This window comes from Salvia splendens, chromosome 22 (genome assembly GCF_004379255.2).
Source record: "Salvia splendens isolate huo1 chromosome 22, SspV2, whole genome shotgun sequence".
Classification (NCBI taxonomy): Eukaryota; Viridiplantae; Streptophyta; class Magnoliopsida; order Lamiales; family Lamiaceae; genus Salvia; species Salvia splendens.
The window spans coordinates 3594563-3617485 of NC_056053.1; the positions used below are offsets into that span (position 1 = coordinate 3594563).

At 34.6% G+C, this 22923-nt stretch overlaps 1 protein-coding gene and 1 pseudogene across 1 annotated transcript; one reads left to right on the forward strand and one right to left on the reverse strand.

Moving 5' to 3' along the window:
- Window positions 1–7859: 7859 nt before the first annotated feature.
- LOC121787321 lies at window positions 7860–19808 on the forward strand (annotated as a pseudogene).
- LOC121787322 (pyridoxal phosphate homeostasis protein-like) lies at window positions 11565–15727 on the reverse strand. Its single transcript, XM_042186020.1, has 7 exons — window positions 15379–15727; window positions 15087–15153; window positions 14867–14913; window positions 13209–13296; window positions 12974–13107; window positions 12221–12319; window positions 11565–11935 (listed from the first exon to the last, which is right to left on the reverse strand). The coding sequence occupies exons 1-7, from the start codon at window positions 15688–15690 to the stop codon at window positions 11864–11866; spliced, it is 819 nt and encodes a 272-aa protein (XP_042041954.1). The 5' UTR covers window positions 15691–15727; the 3' UTR covers window positions 11565–11863.
- Window positions 19809–22923: the final 3115 nt, after the last annotated feature.

A 22923-nucleotide genomic window follows, 5' to 3' on the forward strand; every position in this document is an offset into this window, starting at 1 on the left:
CTATTTACCCCAAATTCAAAACTATTTTTGATTCACTAAAAAGTACTCCCTCTGTCCCGCATTAACTGTCACACTTGCATTTCTGTATTCATTTTGTAAAAATGATAATAAATAGTTAAAGTCGAGAAATAGTAAAATAAGAGAGAGAAAGGTAAAGAAGAGTCTTATTTACATTAATTCTCTCTCTTACTTAATATTTTTTCACTTTAACTATTTATTATCATTTTTATAAAATGATTGCAGAAACACAAGTGTGACAATTAATGCGGGACGGAGAGAGTAACATTCTTACTCTAACCGTCAAATTTTACATTATTTTTTGAATGTCTCATAATTTTTTTTGCAGTAACTCCATATTTAATATTGTTTGGTAGAAAAATGCAAAAATGAGTTTGAGTTTGTAGTATGATTGAAAAAGTTTTCTACACCAAAAATGAGATTTGGCGTATGATTTGAGATATAGTCTTAGTCAATCGCTGTTTATAGTGATTTAAAGCCCTAATCAGATTGAAATAGTTGAATTTTAATTTGAAAGAAAGAGTTTTGCACATGTATGCAAGGGAATATATTAGAATTTTAAGCAATTAAGTTTTAGTTGGTAGTGTGTGACCCCTCAATGGGTCATCGATGTGCATAGCCTTAGCCAAACAACCCATTACAATAACCTCATTTATCATTAGCCCATTAAACTATCAGTTGCTTTAACGCCATTAATATCATGAAACCCAATTAAACTACTAACGCCATTTAACGTTATTAATGTCATTACACCAATTTAGTGTTTTAGCCAAATTAACGCCTTTTAAACCATTAAATTAACGCCCCATTTACATTTAAATAAATAGATATAGACTTCATGACCCTAAACTCATTTGTGTGTTTCTGCTTTTTTTTTTTCTCATGCGATTCTTTTTAGATGACGAATAAAATATGTTTTACTAACTATATTGTTGGCATGGGTGGCATCGGTAAAATAGATAAGAAATACGAAGTAGTTGCATTTTGGAAGATTTTCCAACAGCAAGTCTCCAATTTGTTGATAGTTGCCAGCAAATGACAACTGATAGAACATCACAATAACTACTTTCTTCAACTTTGTATTCTCTTGTTTCATATTCTTGCACATTTTAATTTCCAATTTTTTGTTAGGTGAAGGTTCGTGAACACTTTTTTGTATGTATTACATATGTCATGAAAGATTCCGTTTTGGGGTGATATTCCTATTTTAGTCAATTTTTTGTTGAAGTGTTCTTCTTGAATGTAGCGTGATATGCCTTGCTGAAGATGGCAATTGTACGTAATGAAGAGATGGAAATTCACCTATTACATAGCAAAGTGGAGACTATTTGTATATACAACAATTAGTTGTAGGAGTATTTCTTTCGAATATTCAGTAAATTATTGCTATTTATTTAGACTTCTAGGAAGAGGTGACAATGTACCGCCAACCTCGTGCTACCACGTGACACGCTATCCAGCAATATTGGAGGCATATCCAACAATATCATAGTAAGCGTTTTAGATGGATTTCTACAGATTGCATGATAGTACTATGTGGATTGCAGTGTAGAGTGCTGAGTATTGCATTATTGTCTATAATGCAAAATAACGGTATAAAAAAGCAATCTGTCGATATATATACTGCAACTGAAACATTCTATGCCTATACTGCAATACTCAACAATCTACACTGCAATCCACCTATTACTATCATGAAATCTGTGAACGCATACTAAATAAATATTGCTGGATAACGTGCCATGTGGCATCACGAGATTGGTGGTTCGTTGTCACTTTAAGAAGGGTTCTCATCTTAACATAATCCTCTAGGAAGATGTATTATTTAATTTATTTAGATAGTGAACTAGGGAGATGTTGAATTTTTTTGATGAGAGTGTAATATTCATTATCTTTTGTACATGGAACGCACGAATGCTTCAATGTGCATATTTTAGACACAGTATCATACTCTATTCGCAAGGTAGTTCAGACATTTTTTTAGCACGAATTAAGAATTTATCTAGAATGATCATACACCAAACTCAAATATATTTTTGATTTTTCAGCGGAACAACGCTAAATTTGGAGTACAACACCAAATATGATGTTACTGCAAAAAAATTAATATTGCAAATCAGTCCATTATTATTTAATTAATGTCAATTACACACGAGCAACAAATTACAATAACAAATAAAGACGCTCAATTTCAAAAATATTTGACTAGATATGATGCTATAAGAAATAAAAATGCTCATCTGAAACTTTGAAATGTGTTAGTAGATCATTTGTAGGAACAATTAATACACAAATTACGAATCATGATTTTTTTCTATTTTATATAAGTATTGTGGTATGTTTTTTTGTTGTTGTGATATTTTTAAATATGTTTCTATTTATGTTTTAATTTATTATAGCATGTGAGTGTATTTTAATTTCAAGTTAGTGTAAATTTTTTAATATAGAGTATATTTAATACTCCACATAGTTATATTAATAAAGTTATTTATTTAATTTAATTTAATTTAAATTATTGATAAAATGTTATGAGACTAATGTGTGATCTGAATAAATATGTATGTATAATTAAAAATTTATAAAAAATAGATGGATATAGAATATTCTTAATAGTATTAAGTTGAACCATATAAAAGGTACTACTATTACTAGTGATTAATTTACTTTAATAAAGTTCATGTTAATATAATTAATTGATAATATAACTAAAATACGTTAATTCTACGAGAATAAAACTTGATACTACAATATGGGACATAGGTGCGTTATAATGTAACTTTTCTTAAATTGCTAACTTGTTAACTCATCAACGCAGTGTATAGAAAATGTCAACACGATCACATTAAAATATCAATATAAATTTGTGTTGACATTTTAATGTCAACACAATGTATTAAAATATTAACTAAATTAATGTTGACATTTTTAATACACTGAATTAATAAGTTAGCAGAGTTAACAACTTAAGAAAGTTAGCAACGAATCAAGATGGGCGCCTTGAAGGATGCCTAGAAGATGGCCACAGAGAATGAAGTATCCCACCAAGAAGAGTTCACGGTGGTCGGACGGTGGACTGGAAAGGTTGCTACCTGCTTCCTGGTGACGGGTTGAAGGTGAGATTCAAATCTTTCCATGTTGGGATACTACAATTCAATAGCGTGACTCTCCCAGCAGGAGAAATAACAACTAAAGATTGCAAATTGGATGGAATGGATACTACTGGTTACTGCTGAAGCTAGGTGGAATTTTTTGGAAAAGGTAATGAAAATAAAAAGAGGAAAAGGTGGGAGAGTAAATTCGGAACCTTGCAGAGCACCTCTATTCAAACATCAAGAAGGTCAATGATAAACTTGTCACGACGAATTGTTCGGCCAAGGGGGAGAGGACAGTTCCAGCCGGAAAATTCAGAAAATTCATCGAGGTAAGAAGATGAAAGGCCTGTGGCCAACCCTAAGCAACCACGCCCGGAGAAGAAGGCTGATTGTAGCCGAAGAGAAAACAGCAACAGTCAAGATAAGAAAAAAGTTCATGGTTTGTCCCGCCGAGGGGGAGATGAAGAATGCGATCGAACAACTCCTTTCCAAATCTATGGTGGTTGTGAAGGCCAAAGAAGACTAATTTGATATCGCCGAAATGGCCTGAGAGAAGGTCGCCATTTCCTGCAGCATGGCCTCCGGAAAAGGAGAAAATGAAGTTGATAAATTACACGGCCTAGGGGGAGTGAAGACCTCAACCGACGAACGACTATCAGACCAAAGGAAAAGATGACGAGTTATCCGGCTGAGAGGGCGAGATATTGACCAACCGGATGACATATGACTAACCGTATGACTTGTCTTCAAAACAGAACCACTAGTGGAGAAAATACCACTGGAAAAGAGCTGAATCCCAGACACAACCGCATGATAATCGATCACTGCTGCAAAGGTAGCCATGCCGGAGATGGACAGAAGATGGCCGGCCGCGTCGAGAGAGGAGAAGCTACTGCCGGGGGCAGCCTAGAGAAGTTACTTTAAAATGAATGAATCGTTTGGCCGATGGGGAGGTATCGGCCACTTGCCAAACAATTCACTCTCCGAATCAAGGAGAGAAATACCGAGGACGAAGGCGGAGAAGCCAACGTCAGGCAGAAAGCAATCCTGGATTCATGGTGGCCAAGCTGAAGACTAAGGGCTGGTCGAAGTTTACACACACCTATGAGTCGGAGATAACGAAAGGTCATCGACAAAGCCTCCGAAGAAGAAGGCTAAAGAGACCGTTGAGAAAGCCACCAAAGCGGGGGACGCACTATGGCCGCGAAGCTTCGGCTGATGAAGAATTAGAAACCGGAGTGAAGGAATGACGGGAGAAGTCTCACCGTCAGGAAATGAGCAGAATTCAGATGGACGACCAGAAGGGTTGTCAGAGAATAATGATATACGGAGCAGAAGCTCCACGGTGTTTGGCGATTACTTGTCGAAGGTGGCATGGCTTGACAGTCTGTCACCGAGAAGAGAACCGAAAGATAAAGGAGGCATTCTGATACGTTTTCTACTTTTTTGAAGATTCCAAAAGGAGGAAGCAAATCTGGGTCTAGTGTTCATAACTCAAGAAAGAAAAGAAATGGGCTGAGAATGGCCACACAAAATTAAGCTTTGTTGCTGCAAATTAAATTCAAAGATGAATTAGCTCATCGACAAGAGTCAAAACTGTCTGATTTGGCTCCTGGATATGAGCTAAAACAGTCTAAGAAGGCTCCTGTATATGAGCTAAAACTATCTAAGAAAGCTCCTAGATACGAGCAAAAAACTATCTAAGATTGACTCCTGGATACGAACAAAAACTATCTAAGATGGCTCCTGGATACGAGTTAAAACTGTCTAAGAAGGCTCCTAGATACGAGCAAAAACATGCGAGCAAAAACTATCTAAGATTGACTCCTTGACACGAGTAAAACTGTCTAGATTGGCTCCTAGATACAAGCTAAAACTGTCTAGGTGGCTCCCGGATATGAGCAAAAACTGTCATAAAAAATTGAAGAGCTCCTTGATAAGAGCCTAAACTTTCAATGAAGAAAAATGAAGCAACTCCTCAAACTTGAAAATTGAAGATCGTTCAAATTAAGTATCGAAAGTTTCGATACTCAACTTGAGGGAGAGTGTTGAAATGAAGAAATCTATTAAGAGAATCAAGGAACCAAGAAAGTCAACTCAAGAAGCTTTGAAGATATTCTTCGCAAATTGATTATTGGAGATCCACTATTCAATTTGAGGGGGAGTGTTAGAAAAAGAAAAATATATTAACTTGTAGATCAAGAAATGTATAAGCTTGTAGGATAAGAAATGTATTAGCTTGGAGGCTAAGAAATACATTAGCTTGGTGCCAAAGAATACTTGTAGAACAAGTTTTGTAATGCCCTATATAAGGGTCATATTATTGAAGAAAATAACCAAGCCATTTATCGAAATGTAGTCTTCAAAGTTCTTCGATGTTCTTTAATTTGAGTATTTACATTTCCGCATTTCAATTCTATTATTCAACAATTCACAAAAAATGTGCCGGGAAATATTCCGAGCAGATTGTTGTTAGTTACCTTATGTGAACCTTAGGCCATTTTTTAATCAAACAAATGGAAAAGTCAATTTTATATAAATCTTGCAACTAGTGTACTTATATATTAGTGAAAACTTAATTGACTTAATGAGAAAAATACTTGTATACAACAACACGTTAATTTCATAGCCCATGTTATGGGGGAAAATAAAATTTATAGCTCATGTTTAATAAAATTATTAATACTATAAAATTAAATAAAGAAATTAGTAACAATCGTGAAACTAAAAACACGATCCAATCAAAAGCAAATAAAAAATGATAGGAAGTTGATTTAGTTTCCAAATATTTAGGATTTTACTAGATATACATATTAAACCCAATCTCAATAATTAGGGCTTAACAAACTCTATGTATATGTCTGTGTATATATGTATGTGGCCGACTCCATCGATAGTTCCATCAAACACACCGCCATGACCAACGATGTGTTGACAGATATTCTCTTGCATTTGCCTGTCCAATCTCTTCTTAAATTCAGGCAAATTTTGTGCCGATGTCATCAATTCTTCACGTTTTCGGAAACTACACATCCACACGGTATGTCTAGAAGTAATTTTATCCAATGGTGGAATGCATGTCCAACACAACACGAAGTCATTAATCTCGTATGATTTCAAGGGCTTAGGGTTAATCTTCGATGTTCGACTTATTTATATGGGCCAGTTAAGGGTCTAATCATCCTCGACCTTACGAAAAGGAACCATTTAGACTGGAAACCGAGGGCCCCCCTAGTCATATGCAACCCTTTTCTAGGCCAACTCAAGCTTCTCCCACTGATTACTACCTCTTCGTGCATAATACCCTTGAGCTCCGTTGCAATTGGTTTCATCGATGAAGATTACAAAGTAGTGCAACTGTCGATTTGCAAAATGCACTACTGTCTACATGCCCATGTGTACTCAAGAAGGGCGGATTCTTGGAGGGAGTTGGCCTTTGATAATGATATAGGATATGTTACTCGTATAAAATCCATGTGCGAGAATGGCCACTGGATATTGGAGAGTATGTCGAATCGAGAAGTTGTGATACTAAGCTTGGATATGAAGAATGAAGTGTTTAAGAAAATCATGTTGCCGGTGGATGGTTCGTAGTACGATTTTTGAAAAAGATGAGCACTTGTTTTGGCGCTTTGATTTCCCTTATACATGGCATGATAGATCATCAGTGCATATTTATGAGTCGAGATGTGAAGGAAGCAAATTGAGTTGGATGTATATGTTGCGTGTGGAACTGCCCTATAATACCTCTATGGAGGACTGGTTTTTTTGTTATCGAGCGTGAGAGGGACGCGTATGTGTACGATTATCGTGCACATAAATTTGTCGTTATAGGTTCCTGATTGAGTATAGAGGTAGCTTCTTTTTCACTTGAAAAAGAGAATTCAGAAATAATACGTCTTGTTATACATTATTAAGCTTTCGATATTAAGTCAAGCATTTTTTGAAGTTTTCAGTTATATTTTCTTTTATGTTCATATGAAATGGTGTGGTATAACATAGTACTAGATTTTATCAGTCTTTCAACTATAGAAAACATACCACACACACATCTCTCGAATACGTGTAATTTTAAACGTGGATACGCCTCTATTGACTAAATCACTTAAATCTTATTTAAGCATCATACTTACTAGATTTATAATAATTACAAAATTTATCTCTTATATATTTTTCATAATTATTTGAATATTGTTTCCTTAATTTTTGCGCAAAAATTTATCCTCTAGCTTTTCTTAAGCACTAGTTTGTGAATTTTTACACATTTACATATTTTTATATTAATTTATCAAAATTTAAATACAGATTCTAGATCATACTCTCCTTTGGGTTGTTTATTCGAACATCATTTCAATTCTGGGAATAAAATGTCCTACAAAACAATTATTCGAAATATCCACACGACAACCAAATTTACACGACGATTATCGAAATTACATGTTGATCACTAAAATTACATCGATTACTCAATCCACGTGTAATTATTAATTGTCACATCGATAATTCGATTATCTGCATTTTTTGTTGGATAATTTGTTTTAAATGACAATTATCTAAACGGTGACACATTTCAAACAACGTCTCAAATGATGAGACAAAATTGACCATATGTGCGACATAATATACGAGCAATCATATTTTTAAGAATCATATTATGAGAAGCTGTATTTTCTAGCTTTTTTCTTGACAAATACGCGGCAGGCATGATATTCTTTCGTTATTTTCGAACACCGGTGTAGAGGTTGAAAGATGGCGACGTTTGAGGATATAGGAGTTGCAGCTGGAATGAACATTGTCTTCGCTGTGGCTTTCCTCACTGCATTTGCTATTCTACGCCTTCAGCCGGTTAATGACAGGGTGTACTTCCCAAAATGGTATATCTTGGGTGTGAGAAACCGTCCTTCACAGCAAGGCTCGTTCGTGACCAAATACGTAAATTTGGACTGGAGAGCATATGTTAGGTTCCTGGACTGGGTGCCAAATGCTCTAACAATGCAAGAACCGCAAATTATTGATCATGCAGGGCTCGACTCTGCTGTCTATTTGCGGATTTACTTGCTCGGGTATGCTTACTTATCTAGTATGAGTCTTTGAGGTTCATCTTTATTTTGCATGCTAATTCTGTACATTGATTTTGCAGACTTAAGATATTTGTCCCAATCGCTTTACTTTCGTGGGCTATCCTCGTGCCGGTTAACTGGACAAACAACACTTTGGCAAATGGTGGTGCAAGTAAGAAGCTACAGCATAGTAACATTGGCAAACTTTCTATTTCAAATATTCCATATGGATCACCAAGGTTAGTTCTCTACTTCTATTAAACCACAATCCTCATAAATCTGTTCTGATCTTCAATTCTTCAATCCTTAAGATTGTGTTTGGCATATGACTGATGTCTGATGTTTACAGGCTTTGGACTCATATATTGATGGCCTATGCATTTACTTTCTGGACTTGCTTTTGTTTACGGAACGAATATGCAAAAGTTGCGGAAATGCATCTGTACTTCCTTGCTTCTACAAAACGTCGTCCTGATCAGTTCACTGTAAGATGCAACTTTTTTATATTTGTTTTTTTTTCTGAATTTAGATTGAAGTTAGAGTGTTTTTAGGTAAAGTAGTTATTTAGTTGACTCTTTAGATTCATGTGTAGTGATATCCTTGGAAAACTCTTCTTTCACATATTTTAAATTAAGTGGAATGATTATAACTTAAAAATCTTATCAGGTTCTTGTCAGAAATGTTCTAACAGATCAAGATGAATCAGTTAGTGATACAGTGGAGCATTTTTTCTTGGACACCCATCCAGATCACTATCTAACTCATCAGGTTTCCTCATTCTACTTTCTGCATCTTTCTTGATGGACTAGTTTACTACTATTAGCATAAATTCAGATACAGTTTTATTTTGAATATCCAATTTATTGCACAAGTTCATCTCATAATATTGTGTCCTCAAGTCTGGCTACTTGATTTCGAGCTGTACGAACCTATTTTGCTCCTATTTCCTTCGGGAATTAGAATGTGCTACTAAGTCGTACATATGCGTTTATTTTGTCCTTACATCATCAGGATATTTTTGCAGGTTGTAATCAATGCCAATAATCTTGCAAAACTGGTAAAGTTGAAAAAGAAGAAGAATAATTGGCTTAATTATTACCAGTTAAAATTTGCAAGAAAGCAATCAAGGCCAATGACAAAGGTACTTTATATGTACAGTAACTGTTCTATTTCCTTAGCAATTTGTAAATGTTATTTGTAGATTTGTCAACTTCTTTCTAAACTTGCAGACTGGTTTTCTTGGCCTTTGGGGAGAGAAAGTGGATGCTATTGATCGCCTGACAACTGAAATTTACTGGTTAGATAAGGAAGTAAGGAGGCATCCAAAATTTATACGTTGAAACTTTTCGTTTAATTTCTGTGGTTTGATTCTGATTTAGCTTAATTCCTTATTTCATTGCTGCGTGCACTATAATGCCTGTTATCTTATTCATCGCGTTGATGAACTAATAATATTCGATAACTAAATGATTAAAAGCATTACTTATTACTTATAAACGCAGATAGCTGACGAGAGGAATAGGGTAACAAGTGATCCTAAGTGCATCATGTCAGCAGCATTTGTTTCCTTTAAGAGTAGGTGGAGTGCTGCTGTTTGTGCTCAAACACAACAATCTAGAAATCCAACTCTGTGGTTAACAGATTGGGCTTCGGAACCACGTGATGTCTACTGGGATAATCTTGCTATCCCCTATGTTTCACTGTCTATTAGGAAGCTTATCGTCATTGTTGCTTTCTTCTTCCTCGCCTTTTTCTTCGTGATTCCTGTGTCTTTCGTGCAATCTCTTACAAATATAGAGTGCATTTTAAAACGCGCACCATTTCTCAAGCCGATAATTGAAGGGTAAGTATTCAGTCCAGTTATCTACACAACTATATGATGTGTCAGCAACTATCAATTTGTGCCACATCGTATCGTTTTCATGGTATACTAACTATCGTTTATATCATTCAGTCGCTTTATCAAGTCTATGGTACAAGGAGTTTTACCTGGTATTGCCTTAAAGCTTTTCCTACTTGCTCTACCGAAAATACTGATTATGATTGCGAAATTGGAGGGCTTGCTGTCAATATCAGCTCTGGAGAGGATTTCTGCGTTCCGATATTATATCTTCAACTTCACAAATGTCTTCCTCGTCAGTGTAATTGCCGGAACTGCATTTGAACAACCTGATCATTTTCTTCAACAATCTGCAAATGAGTAAGTTACTCAAGTATACACATTTTTCTTCAAATGTGAGCTATTGACACTACTTTGTGAAGGAAATATTATTTTCTGTTTGGAGTCTCCTTACTTCCAACAATAATTGATCTGCACATAGTCTAATAACTATCTGATACTAAGTTGCTCCATTCCTTTACTAAGTTGTGGTAACTAATTGCAGCATAGCTAAAATAATTGGTGTGTCGATCTCTATGAAAGCGACATTCTTCATTACTTACGTAATGGTGGATGGATGGGCCAGTGTGGCCGGAGAAATCTTCAGACTGACACCCATGGTACTGTACCACCTAAGAAATTTCTTCCTGGTGAAGACGGAGAAGGATAGAGAAGAGGCAATGGATCCGGGAAGCATCGAATTTCATAAGGCCGAGCCTCGGATACAATTATATTTTCTTCTAGGCCTTGTCTATGCTGTGGTCACCCCAATGTTCCTTCCATTCATATTAGTTTTCTTCGCTTTCGCTTATGTCATATTTCACCATCAGGTACGTTTATAAAACTCCAAGTGATCTTTGTCGAAATTTCATGTTTTTATGCTTTACTCGCCTTCCTTTCATTTCATCTTTTAGATGAACGGAACTGAACTGATGCATGCATCTCTCTTTGTGCAGATCATAAATGTATACAACCAAAAATACGAAAGTGCTGCGTCGTTTTGGCCGGATGTCCACACACGTATAATCTATTCATTGGTCATATCTCAGATTACGCTAATAGGATTGATGAGTACCAAAGGGAATTCCCTGTCCACTATATTCCTCGGCGTGCTTGTAGTGCTCACCATTTGGTTCCATGTGTTCTGCAAAGGCGTTACGAACCTGCTTTTGTTAGATATCCTTTGCAGGTTGCTGCTACAAACTCATCTCATGTTATCCTACTGAATCAAAACCTCAGATCATCACATTTCGTTTTGGTTTCCAGGAAGCGATGAGGAAAGATACGCTGGAATGTGCAACAGAGCCGAACCTGGATCTGAAGAGCTATCTGCAGAGCGCCTATATCCATCCGGTGTTTAAAAACGAAGACGAGTTACTGCCTTTACCGTGTTAATATACAAATGAGTGGATGTGAATAGCTTATAGTATTGGGATATATGTGAGTTAAGGTCAATATTCAAACCAATGTTTATTCAAAGATGGTTTTATTGCACAATGAAGCTGGAATAAGTAGTAATAATGAAGCTCTCTCAAATAAAATATTTATTGCACAAAATATGAAGTCATTACAAATGATGCTTGCTTTAGAGTAGAATTCTAAATGTTTTATGGTAGTAATAAATAATAACAGAGCGCGGCCCCTGACCGAAATATGATGATACAAAGGTTTAACACCCTAAGTTCAGGAATGGATAACCAAAAATTCTAGCTCAACATGGCAGACATCAAGTGCAGCTTCATAACCATGGTTTTCACCCTGTAATTAATGTGATCATTAATTCTCTAAACACAGAGCAGCACATTCTAGGCTGTCTATTTCTTTGGATACTCCCTCGCTCCAAATATGGTAGACCCAACTCTTACATTTGTACTGCCCATCTCAATCTGCAACACCATGCCAAAGAAACTCGTCAGTTGTTCTTTTTACTATGGGAGGTTTAGCAGCACAGTGAATCACGATCGAAATTCAAAATTCGAGTATTTGTTGAGGCTTTACAGGAGAAAAAAAGTGCAAGTGGATAGAAATCTCTCCTAAGAATTGGAAGATCGTGTTCATTACAGTTTGAGAGAGATATGATTTGGCAAAAAGATGAACTTGAGCTTATATTTGGTATTATCAAAGCATCTCAATCCAGTACAATAAATTTGAGACAAGAATTTTATACTTACCGCAAGCTCAAAGTCACCTGACATTCCCATTGATAACTCTGTTTGCTCTTCTGCTATCCCAAGAGCCTTGCAAACATCACTTCTGCAATTTGCTAATGTCTGGTATCCAACGACCAATCGGATTAGGACAATTTGAATAACAAAAAAATTATATAGGACAGCTAGGGTTGTTAAAAAATTATTAAATAAACAATTCAATCCAAATCCAAACCCTGGCTAATAAGTTGTGTTATGGAAGGTCTTGCTAGATGTAAAGAATATCAAATCTATGGTCTTACTTTGGACTAAATAAATGAAAATCCAAGAAGTATTATAGAACTAAATGAAACTATAATCTACAGACTATGCCCCAAATTTCTAGATGTTAGAACTGTATGTGCTAACATTTGCTATTTATATAACACAATTTAATGTTGTTAGTTCCATTTCTAATAACCTCTTTTGATATATTTGCACCAACTTTCATGGCATTGAGTATTGCTAAGGTCATGCTTTGATTTAAGCTAATATTGAATTCAGGTATCTTTCAAACTATATTCTGTTTACCCCATTAATTTCTTACCAGACCAAACAATCCATGCAAATTCATTTTGTGTTGGTTTGGATTTTTTTTGTATTTCTTGTTCATCATGGTTAAAAATATTTAGAAACCAACTTAAATGGCTTGGTTATATATACTTGATAAAAAAAATGACCAAATGAAACAATGAGTGCCACAATTAGAAAACATCAAACAGTAAGTGATCGAACTACCTTGAAATTCTCAGGGGTAGATGTGTAGTCTGGCATTCCTATTGTCATCAAGCCACAGAATTCAAGATTAGGGCAGTTTCTAGTAACATGTTTGGCAAGGTCCAAACAGCCAGCAGGTTCAACACCAAATTTTGCTGCAAAGTATCAAGCAAAACACTTAGCGTCTGTGCTAATAAAATAAAATCTGAATAATACCCCAGAAAAGAAACTGAAAACAAACTCAAAAATTACCTACATTCTTCGCCACTGGTATTTACTTGGATAAATACTTTTAGCGGCTTTCTTCCAATATTTCCAACGACACGGTTAAGATTATTTGCAATCTACAGAAATAAAAATTGTTAAATGAGTACAATGTAATTCATCTCTAGCCTACTGTCACTGAAATATGAACTGGACCTAGATAAACTCATGGAAGACAACAAATTAAGAGATAACCTCTTACACAAAGATAAGATAATAGTACAATGAAAATTACTACATGAAAAATCAATTTTGGCCAGCATTTAAATACTTGAAGTTTAAATAAAATATAATAGGATCAATATCCATCCAGTGAATAACTGAACATTCATAATCCACAATGCATGATTAATCATATAAAATATGACTTGTTCTCTAGGAGATTGGGAAACCAAATGACCTTGGCACGTGTACAATCACGGTAGAAGGAACATTGCAGATTACCACTGAAGATCTTGAAGTTGATTAGTTCATGTTTATCCTTGTTTGTTTAGTTTATCTTTTATTAGGAGTCTTGTATAGTACTCTAGTTAATCTTGTCTTTCAATTTGTAAGTAGGATTAGGAGTCTTTTGTAATCAGTAATCACTATAAACACTTCCTTGAGGTTTGGAAAGGGGTATCTATGGACCATTAGTCATAAAAAGGCAAGTGCCGAAGACATAAAGTCAGGTTTTGCGTTTTCATTATTAATTCCAGTTTCTAGTGTGTTCCGTTATTCTCGTGTGATGTCGTGTTCATCCGCCTTTACACCTAGGGTGTGTTTGAATTGGTAGATAAGCACATTTAAAGTGCATTTAATGGTCCAATCTAGTGTTTGATATGTTGGTTAAATTTTCTGTGTGGCCTGTTTAAAGGACAAGGGCCCGTTCAAATAAGGCTGAAAAATGTGTTTTATTATCATAGAAAATTGAGTGATAATAATATGTGCAACACTATATCAATCTTAAATTACGTGAGATTTACTAATACAGCCCTTAGCCTTGGAAATATAGAAAAAGACAAAGGATAGTTTTGGAATTTCCTACTATAGAGTGGCTTTAAATAACAAAAAACCAAACATGTGATATTAAGGACTATAGATAACATAACATCAATTCAAACACCACAAATAGAAATAGAAAACCAAGAAAAGCATTTTTACAAAATGGTTTTGTTCTTATCTAAATGGAAGATAAACTTCAATTCAAACACACCGTTATCAGATTGTTTCTTCATCACTTCCTGATCCAGTAAATCAAAATGAGACTGAGAGCTCTCTAAACTAATATTTTTGTCTAGATCTAAACACACAAGAAGAAAAGCAAATAGTTGCATTTCATAACTCCAATACTAATCAGAAAAAACGCTTTATATTTAAAACTTCTACCTTCTAACTATGGAACATAGTATATTAGTGAGTAACTATGTTCAAAGAATGACTCCAGTTGCTCAATATATAAGTAATATGCAAAAGCAGCATCAATCAGAAAATTGTCATTACCTAATAGAAGAATTCCTAACAGAAATGACACAGAAGAGTTCATGGAGGTTCATGCCTACCAGCTTTATGGATTCCAGCGGAAACGTTCACTTCAAAGCTTTAAAATTCAGAATGCTAGATACAATATAAATGTGACGGACAAAAAGAAACAGACAAATGCTTGTTTACCTTTTCATCATCTACAGTCTCCACCATAGCAAGATTTGGTACAGCAGCTGCAGAATAGAAGGGTGATCATAATTATACGGATATGAAAGTATGTGACTGTGAAGCAGATATTCCTACCTGTTAAATAATTATACGGATATGAAAACATTCGACACTTTCATGCTTAGTCCAGAATAAAGTGAGAAAGTCAAGTATATTGGAAGGGGATCCAGATACATACTTAGAAGTGGCTTTACTTTATTGCTCTGCAAATTCCCAATAAAATGCCATTGGATATCTTCTGGCAACTGCAACAAAACACAAACGGAAATTGGTGACCGTGCACATGATACAAGACAGGCTTAATCAAATAGTTAGTCATCACCAACCGAAAACAATCTCAAAATCAGCTTCATATAAAACCGGAAACCATCATTACCACTAATATTGGGGGAAAATGTAACTTTCCAACCCTAATTTTAATTAACTTTTAACAAAAAACCTAGAAAACAGAGATAAAATGAGATGCAAACCTGCGGAGCCTTCTCGATGAGCTCCTGCACGTAATTCTCACCGAAGCAGCAGTGGCCGGCATCGTAGACCTGGCGGAGGATGGGGACTGGCTTAGTCTTACTCACCGCCACAAGTCGGATCCGGTCCGGCACGCGGCCGGATCGCTCGGCTGCCTGTTTAACACGCTGGAGCACGGAGCGCAGGGCCGCCGCAGCGACGCCGTCCGTGGCGGAAGCCGCCGCCATTTCCAATCCTTGCGATGAGGAGATTGAACGATCGGCTGGTTCAGTTGATTGTGATGTGTGTTGATCCTCAGCTTCTGGAGTGTTCATTTTCAGTTTATTTCAGTATTCTCTCAGCGTAAATAGATATTCTCTGTGAAAATTTAATGTATATTGATATGTGGTCCTTAATTAAAGATTAATTATATTTGGATAATTAAAATATGCTTTCTTGTGAATAAAATAAACAATAATTTTTTAACTAAGCTCTTCGAAAATTAAATTCTTGCTTGTTTATTTTGAGAGAGTACATTTCAAATTTTCAATCACAAAATTGATTTGGGATCATTAGTCTTCTTGGAATCTTGGGTAATAAACAATTTACTATACAATTTACCTTGGTGGAAGACTTGCTTGTGTGTGCGTTAGTTAAAAATTTAATTAATATATTAAATATGATGATTAAGTGCTCAACAAATTAGCAACTATCGTAATACTAAGCATTTTTTATGATCGGTAAACGTTTAATAATTATGTGTTACCGAACACTTTTATAGTAGTATTTGTTAAACACAGTCTTTTTTATAGTATTAATCCCAGATTAGCTAATCACCAAGATCTTAGATTTGATCCACCTTCAAATCTAACCCAAAAGATTGACCAAAATATGAAAGTCGTATTAGCTAATTTGGAGATCGGCCAAACGCCGTGCCCACAACTTAGTGATTATACAACTGACCAAACATAGGAAACGTCTCATGTTTGTGTTTTGAATTTTATTTGATACTTTTTACTAGCATGAATTATTTATTGTGAACAAGTAAACGAAAATGTGCCTCAACGTTTTCAAGAGAATCGTTTTGAATTGAATCATATTTTTTTAATATTCATACATGCACCCTACCTAGCTTATTTAGAAGGATCGAACTTTCAATTCATCAGTTAAAAATAAAGCATCTACCGATTAAATAATTATGTTTTGTTTTCAATTTACACAGTACTATTTTTAAAAATGGATTATGTTTCCTCCCAATTTAACGTTGCATTGAAGTACTATCAATTACTATGTGACATCTCAAAATACAGAAATATCACGATATAAATTTAATTGGATAAATCTCAAATACAGAAATATCAGTGGGTGCATCTCCGCTTTCCTCATTTTGCAATGGTTTTCAACATTGTACAAAATTTCTTATCCTAACTATTGTATTTGAGTTGCTCAAGAACTGAAATAAGACATCAAATGTCAAAGCATTTTATATTCTCAAGAAACAAATACATGTATAAATATCCTTAATTGCACAACACTTTGTCACTCATAAAAAATAATACTTCCCCTGTGCTTTTATAATTACAAAAAGAGAAGCTATATTAGAAAACTATGGAGTCAACCAAGTTGTTTTTCATAGCTTTAGTGTCACTAGCCACTATAAGTTTTTCATCTTCCGCTACTTACGAATCGCTTTCCGATGCTGATAAACACAGCATCGGAACAAATGGACTCCGTGCATTCCAGCACGAAAATGAACATGTCCTAACAAAGAGGAAGTCGAGCCGGTTTCTTGCCCAAAAACCGCGACCAACGTTGAGCTGCGACAAGTATCCTAGGGTGTGTTCAACCAAAGGGAGCCTTGGCCCAGATTGCTGCAACAAACAATGCGTTAATGTGATGAGTGACAAGGTAAATTGTGGATTTTGTGGTAAGAAATGCAAGTATCAAGAGATTTGTTGCAAAGGGATGTGTGTGAACACATCATTTGATGGTAGAAACTGTGGCAAGTGCAACAATAGATGCAAGAAAGGAAGCTCTTGTCAATTTGGGATGTGTAGCTATGCCTAGTTAGTGTCCAAAAAATATCATTTGTTGGTGTATTGGTACTTTATGGTTGTTATAATTTCATATGTATGTTACTCCTATTAAATAATTATGGTCTGAATTTTAAAAATAAATCTTGGTTCCAATATTGTTTAAGAAATAATTAAGTGTACCTAATCTTCTTTTAATCAAGTAATTAACAGGCCGGACATTTGTTTTTTATACATACACGCATAAAGAAAATGTACATCCATCCTAACCCAAAAATTTAATATAAATATCATAAGTTATGGTCAATTTGTCCAAATATTTTTGTTAAATTAACCAAAGTATCTCCTAAATCTCGATTCTCAAAAGATGAACTAGTTTACATTTGTCAAAAGTCAAGAAGCCTATCACCTCGCGCAATCACGTTTAATATCTCCCCAGAATCTTAGCCAAAGACCAAAGAAACATTCCGACATAAACGTGGCTGCCACCTTTTATTTACTTAACATATATGTGTGTGTATAAATTGTGACATCTCTTTCTTAAATCTTGTACCTAAATCCCAACTGCTCCACACCATGGCCCCAACAATCTCAATCCTACAAAAACTAACTCTAATTCTACTATCTCTCAACTTATCCACAACCCTAGTCTATTCACAATACTCCTACAAAACCTCTAGCAAGGTCATGAACCCTATAGACTCGTGTTGGCGGCCCAAATCCAATTGGGGTGCCAACCGCCGAGCCTTGGCTGATTGTGTGGTGGGGTTCGGAAAGAACGCCATTGGGGGCAAATACGGCGCGATCTATGTGGTCACCGACCCCTCAGACAATCCTGCCATCCCGAAGCCTGGCACGCTCCGCTATGGAGTGATCCAATCCAAGCCACTATGGATTGTTTTTGCTAGGAACATGGTCATAAAGCTGAAAAATGAGCTCATGATAAATAGTTACAAAACAATTGATGGGAGAGGGGTTAGGGTGGAGATTGCATATGGGCCTTGCATAACTATACAACATGTGAGCCATGTGATCATACATGGTATTAGCATCCATGATTGTAAGCCCGGGAAGTCCGGGATTGTACGAGATAGCCCTGCCCACCTCGGCCACCGACGCGGATCTGATGGCGACGCCATCGACATATTTGACTCCTCTGACTTGTGGATCGATCACTGTTATCTTGCTCGTGCCACCGACGGCCTCATCGACGTGATCCACGGCTCCACCGGGATAACCATCTCCAACAATTTCTTTGCAGAACATGATAAAGTAAGTTGCAAAATGTGTTTATCAATTCTATCGTCCATAAAAAAATAATCTCATTTTTTCAAATGGATTCAAATTTCATAGAAATGGGTTGAATTCCACTTTCAATTCATTATATATGTATTTATATATAGTCTTGGACAATTTATTTTTGGTGGCAGGTTATGTTGTTTGGCCATGATGATAAGAACTTGGAGGACAAAAAAATTAAAGTTACGGTAGCTTTTAACCGTTTTGGGCCTGGTTTGATTCAAAGAATGCCAAGGTGAAATATCTCAATTTGAATTAATTTTATTTGGTTTATGACGAAACATTAAATTATACTATAATCATTAGTAATCCAAATTGGATTTTACATAACAATTAACTTCTTGAATATGGCAGGGTAAGGTTAGGTTATGCACACGTGGCAAATAACAGATACGACCAATGGCAAATGTATGCCATTGGCGGAAGTGCCAATCCAACTATTTTCAGTGAAGGCAACTACTTCATGGCCCCTAACAATCCTTCTACAAAACAAGTAAGCCCTAACAATTTTCGACACGACATGAACATGCACGAAATTATTGCACTACAGTCAAACCTCATCGTGTCAACACATCGTGGCTCGTGCTAATTGTGGATATAATAATTTATGAATAGGTTACAAAGAGAGAGGCTAAAAATGGATGGAATAGCTGGAAATGGAGATCCTCTAGGGACAGGTTCATGAATGGGGCATACTTTGTGCCTTCTGGATATGGAAGCATCACTCCTGGCTACACCAAAGCGCAGTCGTTTCATGTTGCGGATGGCTCGATGGTACCTTCGTCAACGACCGATGCAGGCCCATTAAACTGCTATGCTAATAGGCCTTGCTAAAATGTTTCATGTGAATAGTATATGATAGTGATTTTGTGACATACAAAAATCATCATATATCATTGTAAAATCAACCTGCCGTTTTTAGAGAAAAGCAGGAATAAGGCTAGTTGAAAATTTCAGTGTTTTTTTCGTTTAGTATCAGTTTTGAGGGAGAGCTTGTGCTAAGTTGCTAACGGCAAATATAGTGTTAGCCAGCTTTTTCTCTTGGAGATTTGGCCACGCTGTAAATTATTTGTATGCACGGATGTTTATTTGATTTATATTTATGATGTTGGCATCTTTAATTTTCGTATATTAAATCCATCGCACGCATGTAATTTCTATTTTTGGAATGAGATTATTTTTTATGAACACCTAAAAAATGAGACTCTTTTTTTTGGACGGAAGGAATAATATCGTTAGTGTCTAATTGGACTATATTGCATAATGATCATGCAAAAATCTTCTTGTGAACATATGCATTAGAATTTCTTTATAATCCTTAACAAATTGCTACTATAATTTAAATCAAATAACCTAAAAGAATATTTAGGTTGTGATATTGCGTAGGTCGGCCCATTTAATTCTATGGGTCAAGTCAGCCCATTTAGCTCAGGTTTCTGACTTTGAACCAATACCAATAACAAATCAAAACAAGCAATCTCTCTAAAAATTTGAATACATTATTAATATAATCGTGTGACTATATAAATATAGTAATACTATTTAAAAATAAATAATTTGGGTGCAACTGTAAGTGAATTAAGGACTTTGATTTTGGTTACACGCGATTGATTTTAAAATTGTGTTTGAAATTATACGAATTCAACATGAGATAACAAACTATACCAAAATTATTTTTGTTTGAATGATGTATTTATGTATTTAACTATGTTACGTATAATGAATGTATGTGTAAGAACTGCATTTATGAGATAATATTTCTCACTGTCTATAGATTATTGTTTGTTATTAGAAGGAAAAGAGGTGCAACATAACATTCATCAGACCCAACAATTAGGATTAATTTATATCTACTATTTTAATTGATTGACAATTCTTAGCTTGTGTAGAATTTCTACATATATAACACACTTGAATATAAATTAGGTAAAGTAAGATTTATTATACTATGTGATAAAATTAATCATCAATGTATCTATCCATCATTCTCTTCAATCAAGCGATGCTGCTCCCTATAAATTTATTTAATTAATTAGCAATATAAGCTCCACTATACATTGTTTATGGAAATAGCCGGTGCAAGTTCGGCATTTTAAATGTTTTGCTGTAGCAAGAATGTTGGTGTATGAATTGGATTATTTATGTTTACTATGTACACTGCACAAAGCAGCAAAATATACATATTTTTAAATATATATGTAGACTACACTCCACATGCTAAATCTATGGGTACAAACCGGAAACCATACATACAATAATTTATTTTGAATTCTTCAAAGCAGAATTGATCAAATTTATACTAGGAATCTAACCAAAATAGAATAATTGGGGTTTATTTTGAGAAGCAATCAAGCTATATATAGGGATAGGCCTGTATAGAGTATAATTTTCATTTCACTTCTTCCAATCAATGTTAGTGGGACTTAATTACATCACTTGCTCATTCTTCATTAAATATTCCCAGTACTTCATTTATAATTTGTTCATATTTCTTTTCTATTTTATCAATTTTTATTAAAACTTATCATCTTCAAAGTCTCTATGCTAATGGTCTTTTATGAGATTGGAACGCATTCTTCATTAAATAATACTACTACTCCATTTATAATTTGCTCATATTTATTTTCTATTTTATCAATTTTTATTAATACTTATTATCTTCAAAATCTCTATTTTAATGGGATAAAAGAAGAAATTTTTTTCCTTCTTTTATAATAATATTTTATGCTCCCTCTACTCATAAAAATAGAAATTTTAGGGCCGATGAGTTTTAATCCAAGTAAAGTACGATAAAGTATGGGAGATATAAAAAAAGAAAAATTAATTAAAATATTATTAGTATATAATGGGTTCGCCTCGTAATAGAGAAAAACTTGTCATAAATAAAGTTGTTAATTTTATGTAGCGGACCAAATTAGAAATAGATGACTAAAGCCCATATTTTCGAATTAATTTTTCAAAAATTCTCATTTCGACATTTTAAATACCCAATCTATAAAATACAACCTCTATCATAAACAATTCTGCCTAGTGTTAGGGGTTGAGTAAGATTTATTATACGATAAATAAAGTTGAATGTATATCCATCATTAATTGTCTTCAATCAAGTAATGGTGCTCAAGTAATTTATTTAATCAGCTCTATAAGAAGCTCAACTAGACATTGTTTATGGCTGCAAGTTCTGCAATTAAAATGTTTTGCTGCACCAAGAAATGCTGGTAGTAATATTTATTGACTATATAGGATACACTACATTTAATTAGAAATTTAAGCTGCAGACCACATGCCAAATCTATGGATGCAAACCTGAAACCATACAAGTATACAACTATGAATTTAATAGAAAGCAGAAACGGTTAAATATGTTGTTAGAAATCAAACCAAAATAAATAAATAATTTAGTTTTGAGAAGCTATATAAAGCTGATAGGATAGGACAGTAGTGGTATCATAGATGCAATCACTATTTAAATCTCCGATGTTCAAATAATTAGTGTTAGTGGGACTACATTTAATCATTTACCTATGTCTACATGTAGATGAGAAATTCAACTCCCTATAACTCAATTTAGCTTTCTTGAATTGATAGAAATATATAACAGCCAGAATTTATTTTCACATGTGCTATTCGGTTCATAATTTTGGTTGGGCATGATGGGAATAATGGAAACAACTTTGGGATATTATTTTGGGATTTTCAGTCTAATTTGTGGTACTAATGTATGATGGGGTCTTAAATGTGATTGTATAATTCGTAATTAATTTCATAAATGGTTATTAAATTATAGTAATACTTATATGCGATGATATATACTAGAATAATTCAAAATTTAAAATCTCAAAGTTAAAGGCATCTATATGTATATAATTTCTCAAATATAAAAGAAAAATCCAAGTAATTAGGAACACAATCAATTTGAATTAATGAATTTTGGCAGAATCAGGATCTTACGCCACTTTTTTTATTTATAAAAATATATATAAAAGAAACTTAATTAAATGTTTTCTTCAACAAATATAATAAAATTTCTTAAATTCTACTTAATGCGTTCACATTACATTAATGGGTGCAAGTTGTCCCTGTGATTTGTTTTATTAAGGCAAGAATGTTGTTATCTAATGTTTGAGTTATGCTACTTAATTGCTACAACTACAAAGAGGGCCAACTTAGTACTAGTATAATTGAAATCTACACTACACTAGATGCTGAATTTATGGTGGAAATCTAAAACCACGC

Bases quoted from the DNA above. Each gene is read 5' to 3' on its own strand.
- LOC121787322 (XM_042186020.1), bottom strand. From the start codon at position 15,690: ATGAACACTCCAGAAGCTGAGGATCAACACACATCACAATCAACTGAA. The intron at 13,297-14,866 runs GTAAACAAGCAT...TTATTTCTGTAG, and splicing joins AGACTGTAGATGATGAAAAG to ATTGCAAATAATCTTAACCG. The intron at 11,936-12,220 runs GTAAGTATAAAA...ATGGTGTTGCAG, and splicing joins CAGGTGACTTTGAGCTTGCG to ATTGAGATGGGCAGTACAAA.